General features: G+C 38.0%; 1 protein-coding gene across 5 annotated transcripts in view; it reads left to right on the top strand.

Annotated features, from left to right (window-relative positions):
- The first annotated feature begins 28 nt into the window (after positions 1-28).
- NIPAL2 (NIPA like domain containing 2) overlaps positions 29-9,730 on the top strand; it is a 43,203-nt gene continuing 33,501 nt past the window's right edge. For 2 of the 5 annotated variants that reach the window (XR_015743261.1, XM_087931534.1), the window contains exons 1-3: positions 29-256; positions 6,512-6,580; positions 7,937-8,108. Coding sequence is in view for 3 of the 5 variants with exons in the window: in XM_087931534.1 (XP_087787660.1) it covers positions 161-256; positions 6,512-6,580; positions 7,937-8,108 (337 nt within the window). In the remaining 2 variants the exon portion in view is untranslated. The remainder of the gene's footprint in view (positions 257-6,511; positions 6,581-7,936; positions 8,109-9,730) is intronic. The other 3 variants (XR_015743260.1, XM_087931535.1, XM_026705916.2) reach the window with 3 other exon arrangements.

Here is a 9,730-nt window from a genome sequence, read left to right as displayed (position 1 = left end):
AAAACATCCGGCCCACGGAGGCAAGAGCCCTTCCCTTCGCCAAGCGCTCCGGCCCCAGGAAGTTCACCTGGGCTTAAAAACCGGTTTCTTCGGCTCCCAGCGTCGCTTGAGGCGTTCCTGTAGCGGAAGAGCCCGGAGAAGCGGAGGCGAAGTAGAGATTATGGGATCGTCTCCCTTACCCCAAAACACCACTTTGGGAGGGAGTGCGAGCAGGCGAGAGTTTCTTTCCCAAGGCTGGTATTTTGCAAATGAACAGGTAAGGAGAAGAGAGGCTGGTACCGACGGCTTCTTCTCGCCCTCTCTAAGGGACTAGCTTAGAGGAGCGTTTCTCAACCCCAGCAATTTTATGAGAGGTGGACTTCAACTCCTAGAATTCCCCAGGCAGCATACTGGGGAACCTGCTGGCTGGAGAAATCTGGGAGACTGGACTGGAGCCGTCTCTTATTTTGAAGCCCACCTGCCTTAAAGTAGCCGAGGTTGAGAAACATTGCTTAGAACAGGGGTCCCCAAACTTGGCAATTTTAAGACTTGTGGACTTCAACTCCCAGAATTCTCCAGCTGGCTGGAGAATTCTGGGAGTTGAAGTCCACAAGTCTTAAAGTTGCCACTTTTGGAGATCTCTGGCTTAGGATCTACTCTGAAGTAAGGTCCATTAAAGTCCTCCGAGGTTTCTTTAAGTGAGGTGGGAACAGCCTCGGCAGAGGACAGTGTCTAAGCCAAATGCGCTCCGCTTGGAACAGGTCTAGAGTCGCCCTGGTCCAAGAAAGTCAGGATAAGCTATAAATCTGCTGGAAACCGCACGGATGGGGAGGGGGGACACCAAGAATCTGCTCCCTGGAAGGATTCTCCGTTTCTTAATAAGGTTCCTACTCATTGCTGCACTGCAGGAATCTTAGACTGGGGATTAAAATGGGGTAATTTTACACTGTGCTGGCGTATCTCTTCAGATCATATTTTCTCCTTTTGTGATTTAGGACCATTGCTATGTGCTCAAATAAACACAGTATAATTTTTTTTACCAATCAGATCCTGTTCTTCGTTCCATCTCCCCATCCCATATTTTGAACATGTCTGGGTTTTAATTTCAAATTTGAATCCAGGCACCATTATAATTAAAGGAATAGAAAGGAGTTTGCTTCTGTTGCTAAGCTTGTCTATTGGGGATTGAGCATCACCCTTTGTAGAAAAAGTCAACATTCATACATCAATAACAAATTAAAAGTGATACATAACATGACAATTTACTGACATGCTTTTCAATCCAAATTTGCTGAAAATCATAAAGGTAAACAGTGAATTCTTTTGGGAGGTCCTTGAATTGGAGAATGTCAATTTTTAATCAACAACTGGGTAAATCATCACAGGGAAAATCTATCTGTTTATTGTTTTAGCATTCCAGTTTAAGCATGGTTTTAAACATTTTTTAAGTATGAGCTTTGGTGTTAATGAACGATTGTCATTAGGGATAAGACACATCTTCAATGCTTGCTAATACTATAACTGGATTTAAATTTTCCAAGATGTCTTCCATAGCAAACTTTAGTCTTCCATAGTACTGGAAAAGACCTTTTAGGGAACTGAATGTAAGCTTCTGCTGTTTATTGTTTTAACATTCCAGTTTAAGCATGGTTTTAAAAATTACTTTTATTATGTTCCATTGTAATGATTGTCTTCAAGTGCAGAATGGAGGGAGGTGGGTTTGTTGTTACTGCATCTGTTGAGATTCAGTCATTTTGTGGATGCTGCATTTAAGAAGAGATTGGATTTCCATTTGTCTGAAATGACAATCCTGCTAGAGCAGGTATTGGACTAAAACAGTGGTTGCCAACTAGTGGGCTGGGGATCACTGGTGGTCCATGAGAAAATGTTGGTGGTCCGCAGAGAAATGTCACCCCCAAAGCACCCCCCAAAGCAATTAATCCAGGCTGCGCAGGAACACAAGGCTTTGCTGTCCACATGGTCCACAGGAACACAAGGCTTGCATCCCTTGCATTGCGAACAACACAAGGTAGTGAGGGGAGAGGGGAAAGGGCGGAGGGGGTTAAACTTGCCCCCACATGCCTCACCTGGCCACTGGGCTGCTTCTTTCCACTTCTTTCTTCTTCTGCTTTTGCCTGCACACAAGAAAAACAGCAAAAGTCTTTCTTTCTTTCCCCCAAACCCCGCCAGTTTTTGGGGCCCTGCAAGGCATCTGCTCCAAGAGGCTGTGCCGGTGTGATAAGTCTCACAAAGACTCATTTCTGGTGGAGTTTGGGGGAGAGAAAGTAAGACTTCTGCTGCTTCTGCCTGCTTTCCTTGCATGAAACCAAAAGTCTCTCCCCCCAGAACGGAGCTGGAGACGGTATCCTGCAATCACAAATAAAGAATGATCGATCAGTAGGAAAACGGGATGAGGAATTTTCCTGAAGACTTTTGGGGGGATTTTCCCAGGTCCGCGGGATTTAAAATTATGAGTTTGGTGGTCCCTGAGGTCCAAAAGGTTGGTGACCCCCTGATCTAGAAGAGCTCCCAGGTTCCTTCCAACTCTGTTATTCTACATTCTATATTTCTGATGGTCTAGAGAAGGCTGTTCAATGTCCACTTATCTTTTGTGCTATTAAGAGAAGCTGATGATTATGGTTCATATTCCTTATCCGATTCTTATTCCTGTTTTGCATCATGGAAGTAAGAGCCGATATTTCTTTTTTGAAAATTCAGTGTTATTTCAGAAGAGGTTAAGCAGTTCTTAAAGCAATTTATAGAAGTTTTAATCTATAATAATGTAACTTTGAATGTTGCTGCTTGGTCTTCTGGGGACTTTAGGCAGCGGCCCCCAGCCTTTTTGGGCACCAGGACCAGTTGCATGAAGAAAGATTTTGTCCTGGACCAGAGGGCACTGCCTGCACCCCATGGATGGGGCTTTACTTGTTTGCATAGCCCAGTTCCTGACATGCTGCAAACCAGTACCAGTCCATGGGTTGGGGGCTGGAGACCTCTGCCTTAAGGCATATTAAAAAAAATCCAATCTATACTGTATAAAAGGTAAAGCTAAAGATTCCTCTCGCACATATGTGCTCGTTGTTTCCGACTCTAGGGGTTGATGCTCATCTCCGTTACAAAGCCGAAGAGCCAGTGCTGTCCGAGGTCGTCTTTGTGGTCATATGGCCAGCATGACTAAATGCCAAAGGCGCACGGAATGCTGTTACCTTCCCACCAAAGTGGTCCCTATTTTTCTGCTTGAATTTTTTACATGCTTTCAAACTGCTAGGTTGGCAAAAGCTGGGACAAGTAACAGGAGCTCACTCCGTTACGTGGCACTAGGGATTCGAACCGCCGAACTGCCGACCTTTCTGATCAACAAGCTCAGCGTCTTAGCCAATGAGCCACTGTGTCCCTACTATACTGCATACCATTTTAAAAAAAGATTTAGGGAGAGTCTTTCTGTTTTGCTTTGTTATTTTCTGTCCATCTCCCATATCAGCATCCCACTTTTATCTTGTTCAACCAGTTCACCCGCTATCAATAACTCCAATCTTCTTATCTCTTTATCTTCTTCAATTTTTGGGAATCTCTCATCATACTTCATCATCATTTGTTGAATGTTCTCCACCTTTTCGTCAGTTTTCCCTGTTCTTTGTTCAATGTTCTCTGTTCTCTTTTCAATATTCTCTGTTCTTATTTGAATATTTTGAATTCCTTGCATAATCATCTGCAGGGTCACTTTTGCTTGTTCTTTTTCTTGCTGTAACATTGTCTGTATTGAACGTTGTCCTCTAGATGGTGAAGAGGAAGAAGTTGAAGTTGAGGAACCAGGGGCTGTTAGTTTCCTACTCATTTCGGACAATTCAGAATCTTCAGGTTCTTCTGGACCTTAATCCACTTTTGAAATAACCAATTGCAATTCCAAATAAAAATAGTAGGAAAAAAGAAACCAAATAGTAGTAGTAGTAGTAATAATAATAATAATAATAATAATATTTCTTCAGGTTCTTGTACACCTTAATCCAATTGATTGGCTAGATAGCAGTAAACACTCAAAAATGGAAGAAAAGACCATAAACACACACAAAAAAAGAAAAAATTGTTAAATCCTGAAAAAGGCAGAAAAGTAAAAAGTAAAAAATGTAAAAAGAGAAAAGAAAAGTTCTTCAGGTTCTTCAACACCTTAATCCAATTAAGAGGTCTCAGGTATAAAAGGATGCATAAGAAAAAAAAGAAAGCCACAAAAAAAACCTATATAGAAGGTTAAAAAAAAATACAAGGGAGGGAAAGAGAAAAAAGAAAAGAGACTACTCCCTTAAAAAGAAAAGGAAGGAAATCATTAATACTAAAGCTTTTCCTTTAAAATAAAATGCAAATGTAAAAAATCGACTTCAAAAGACAAAAAGAAAGACAAAAAGACAAAAACAAGTTCCAAAAGGCCAAAAATCCAAATAGCTATTAGGAAAAGTAAACTAGTAAGGAGCGGGTTTGTTAAAGTAAGAAACAGCTCAGCTTAAAAAAAATAGAAAGAGCACACTGCACCTTGTTTGATTATCCAAGGCTTTTGTTAAAATTTATAATTCTCTTCTCCAGAGTCTTATCACCTTTTTTTTCCTGTAAGCTTCAACACCAGATTCCAGCTATTGATAGAAACCCAGAAGAGCACCTGCAATAGTATTGTCCCATGCTGTTCCCTCTATCTTATCAAATAGCAATGTCCTTGAAAAGAAGTCTCAGTTCTTTCTCAGCTTTGTCTGGTCAAAAAAAAAGAAATAGAATATTTCCATGCCTCTAGTTGGCAGTGTTACAAAGTTTCTTTTGCTTTCACTTTCCCCCTCCTTTTCCAAACAAAATTTAATAAAAATTAATTAAAAAGGGAAAAAGATATTAAAAAAGATGACTAAAAGGGAGTCTCTAGCCTAGAATATTATAAAGTCAAAAAGGAGAGAAAGAATAGGTGAAAGAAGAAAAAAAAGCCAATCCAATTTCAAAATATAAAGTCATGTGTAGAAAATCCAGCAATGAGAAAAAAAAAAATTACTTTGACATTCCTGTTTAAAATCGCCGCTTAATCACTTCTGTCAAAACTTTTACAGATTCTTTCTTTTCCTTAGGGTGTCCTTTCAAATCTTAAAATAAAGAAAAAGTTCTCACTAAACCAGCGCACTTTCTCTTTCCGTTCTCTTTTGTTTCGGAGCTGTCCCAACTTCAGCAGCTTTAATGGCTGCCTCTTTGCCGCTGGCAAAAAGAGCTTCTCCTGGATCTACCAGGGACTTTGCGGTATCCCTGGGATCGACAGGATACACTCTTTACATTCACCGTCTCTTCGGGACGGTTTAGGTCCGATTGGACTGTCCAGGAGCAAAGATATCGGCAGCGATCTCAGACTGTCTACTATTGACCTCACCCCTTTCCTAAGAGGTCTGTAGGAGGCGTGCATAAGCGCACCAACGTGCCTACCGTCCCTGTCCTATTGTTTCTTTTATTTTTCTTATATGTACCCATTTCATGTATTCATAACTATGTATATACTTTATACCTATTATCTTGTAAGCAACTGACAAATCAAATCAAAATAAATAAATAAATAAGTTATGCTAACCTCCAAGATTGCATGGCGTATTGTTGCGATGCCAGCTCCGCCCCCCTAATGTTTTATTCTAGTTCCAGTCTGTAAGATTTTTCAATAGCTACAGCCTGATTTTCAGACAGATTTGTTATTTGATTATTATCCAAATGAGTATGTACAAGGTCAGGAAACACCCTTGGACACCCTTTCCCTACTGGCGTGTGCCTTCTGACACTTTTTTCCAGAAAGTAAACACAGTTCTTGGAATTGTTATTTGGAATAATACTCCGTACCCAAGTCCTGTCTTCTTTAGGGACAGATAAAGCTTTATGATAAGACAGGCAGACAGATACAGACAGACACAGATAGACAGACAGACACATACACACACCCCATATATTTTAGTACCAACCCAGAGCTTGTTTAAAACTTGATGTCACTTGTGAGTCTTCCCAAGTCAATTTATAGAACAATGTGATCTAAGAAAGATTTAAAAATCCAATGATTTTATAAGAGAATAGAAGTACAGGGCTTACAACTACAATTGAGCCCCCAAATTTACGTTGTTAAGTGAGAAATTTGTCAAGTGAGTGTGCCCCATTTTACGACTTTTCTCGCCACATTTGTTAAGTGAATCATTGCAGTTCTTAAGTTAGTAACACTGTTGTTGAGTGAATCTAGTTTCCCCACTGACCTCGCTTGTCTGAAGGTTGCAAAAGGAGATTCCCATGACTCCAGGACACTGCAGCCATTATAAATGTGAGTGAGTTGTCAAGCATCTGAATATAAATCACATGACTGTGGGAATGCTGCAACGGTCATAAGTGTGAAAAATGGTCATAAGTCACTTTTTTCAGTGCCCTTGTAACTTTCAATGGTCACTAAATGAACTGTTGGAAGTCGAGGACTACCTGTATCGGAATAGATGCCAGAAATTTTGAAAATTGTATCTGGCTAACTGATTATATGTATATTTTTCAGACTTTGCTCTTTGGCATCTTATTGGCAATCACAGGAAACATTTTTATCAGCATCTCCTTGAATCTGCAGGTATGAAAAACTTCATTGTATTGCAAGCTATAGAACTATATTTAGATTGGGACAGAGGCCTTAAATGAAACTGGAATTTAGTCACACTTAAAGCAGGCTTTTTAAAATAATAGATAAAATTGGTGTGGCACCTTAAATGTAACTGATTTCACTAAGATTGACTAAGTCTGGTATTAGTTGATGTTGCTTTAAGATAAAGTAGTATTGAGCTACATTATAGTTGCAGTGTGGTTACTGTATGTATTCATATATTATTTATAATTTGTAAAACATGGCCCATACTTCTTTCTGATTTATGTAAATATGCATAAGTGCAATGCAAAACATGTGTGGGCAATACATGGGCAAAAACATCTTAATGTAGAACTATAACCATAAGAACAAGAAATGCTTATAAAAATCATTTTTAATAAAATTAAGCCCATATATTAGAACGCAATGCTGTATATATCTTTTAAAATTAATGTGTGTGTTTTATAGCATTACATTCTGTATTAATATCAACTTTTGGAGTGGGAAGTTATACATTCATAAATATAATGAAATAAATAAATCATAGGAACAACTTTTATGTAAAAGCAAATCTCAATTATTTGTATTCTGAGAACCAATGAAAGGTAGTCAATTTTTATAAAAGGTCTCAATTATATTTTCCATTTCCCCCATGACTTAATAATTTGGTCAATTTATCTTGCCAGTTGAGCCATTTAACAATTGAAAGACGCTTCTGTATTACATTTATGCCACCAGTCTTACGAAGCATAAAAGACATATCACCTTCAAGATACGAATCTTAGGAATGAAATGACTTACAAAAAAGTTGAAAATCTAGAAGTGGCTTTTGGAGAGAAAGAGAAAAGGCAAACAGTTCTGTTGTTGCTAATGGAAATTTCTACTGGGTCAAGATAATTTCTCAATTAATATTCATGGGCATACACAACCAATATTCCATTTTTTTTTTGATAAATCCTTTTATTTATATTCTCCAGCCATTCCATGTTCCCCTTGTTCAAGCAACAAACACACAACTGAAGTTTCCTTTCTGGTTTCTTAAAACAAAATGCCTATCTTGGCATTGATGTGAGACCCCCTTAAATATTCAAAGTTTCTGAAATATTTTTGTGTGAAAGTCCAAAATACCCAAGCACTACAAACTTGTAACACAGAATACTGACTCTTGATTCCTGATGTTTTTATACTATAAATTCTTATTTAGAAATCCTATATAAGATTCATATAATTGCCACAGTGTTGTATTATTTCACAAAGGTGGAAAAATATTTGTAGTACCCTATTAATGCTCACTTACCATTAATCTATTAATTCATATCTTTCATCCTCATATCTTACTTTCAGAAATATTCTCATCTTCGGTTGACCCAACAAGTCATTCAGAAACCTTGTTACAGAAGCAAACTCTGGTGGTGTGGAATTATATTTATGGGAATTGGAGAAATTGGGAACTTCGCAGCCTATGGATTTGCTCCAGTTATGGTTGTTGCTCCTTTAGGAAGTGTGGCTGTCATTGGTGAGACTCTTATCCTTCACTTTATGTGTGTTAGAATGAACCCAAACAATATTGTGGGTCCCTTGCTGACTTCTGAGCTTGGTTGTCCTCTTGAAAACATTCCATTACCCAGCTAGATAACACCATCAGTTCTAGAAGGGAATGGGATTTCCTAGCACTGATAACATTACCTAATTATGTAATGAAATGTTTACAAGAAAACAGCCAACCTCAGATAGTACCAGGGACCCCATAGTTCAACCCTGAGCTAGAAATATTCTCTTCCATTGGTACCAAACAAATGGTACCAAATTGGTACCAAAGGTTCTTTAGAAAGCATGTGGCTATGTCATAGAACTGTCCTGCTCAGAAATCGCAGTCTCCTCTTCTGAATGCTAGTTGGTCTCATTTTGTCTAGCACTGAAAATTGAGTTTGCTATTAATGTTCTCATACACATGACAGTTCTCAGAACTTTTCAGACAAATGACAGTCTTAGAAAAAATAATTCCATGCAGATGTCTTACTGTTGTCAACTTGTTCCTGCCAAGCTGAATACTGTCTTTGTTCTGAAACAGTAAAAAACAGAAGCAGTGCATGTTTGGTACATGTGACTGGTTCCATGCAAGCTGAAACATCTTAGGATGCTACTGATTGTAAGGGCTTATGCTAGTTAAACACCAAGTCTTAAATTTCAAAATACATTATTACAGCCAAGGTGCATTTATTTAAAATGAAATAAAACATTGGATGACATCAAGATGGCCAACAAACTGACATCAAGATGGTCAACAAACAAACTATGGGAGATGTTGCATTAGTTGGTGCCTAATTTTCATTGTCACCACACAGTATTTTGTTATAATCTAGGTTATATTGTTTAAGTTTATTGTTTACTGATTAATCAGATGGCCATATCAAATCATAACATGTCATCAAAATAGAGTAAAATTAATATAACATAACTGAATATATAAGCATATTCAGTAAAATAATCCAATAAAATAATCTCCTCGGCAGTTGACCCCAAACTGATCTAGTTAAGAAGTTCTCAGTTGGATGGTTTTTGCTGTAAACTTGTCAGTCTTTCTGACTATCCAGATGTTTGAAGGAGGTGAGATAATCTATTGATGGGTTGTCCGGTCAATTTGGGTTATAGATTTAGAGTTTTGTGAAAAGTAAAATCATATAAATATGATATTACTTGTTCTTCCAGATGAAGAAGGGATAACATGTAAGAATGGTGAATGTGTGTATAGATGCTACATTGAATGACACGTTGGTCTGTTTCATTATCCCTTAGTTCCATAGGGGAAACACATTTTCTTATATGGGATCTTAGAATATGTATGTTCTTTGAAATAATGCCAAAAGCAAACTATTATGCCTAGCCCAGAAAATACACCTTTACCTCTTGGGAAATGTACATGAGGAGAGATAACTGATTACTTTGTTGTAGTAAATTTTTTACTTCCATCTGGAATTCTATATTATTCAGTCACAGCATATTTGTATGTTTCATCTAAGGATCATATAAGCCTTGCTGATAACTCACATCAATTAATTTTTGTTCTATAACAGTTAAACTTGAGATATTTTTAGAGACATTTCATCTTTAGAGAAGATTTGGGCCAAGTTAATAAGT

Source organism: Pseudonaja textilis, chromosome 3 (genome assembly GCF_049901715.1).
Source record: "Pseudonaja textilis isolate UNSWEBS1 chromosome 3, rPseTex1.2, whole genome shotgun sequence".
Taxonomy (NCBI): domain Eukaryota; kingdom Metazoa; phylum Chordata; class Lepidosauria; order Squamata; family Elapidae; genus Pseudonaja; species Pseudonaja textilis.
Note: the sequence above shows the minus strand (reverse complement) of the source record. Positions and strands in the feature narration are given on the sequence as shown.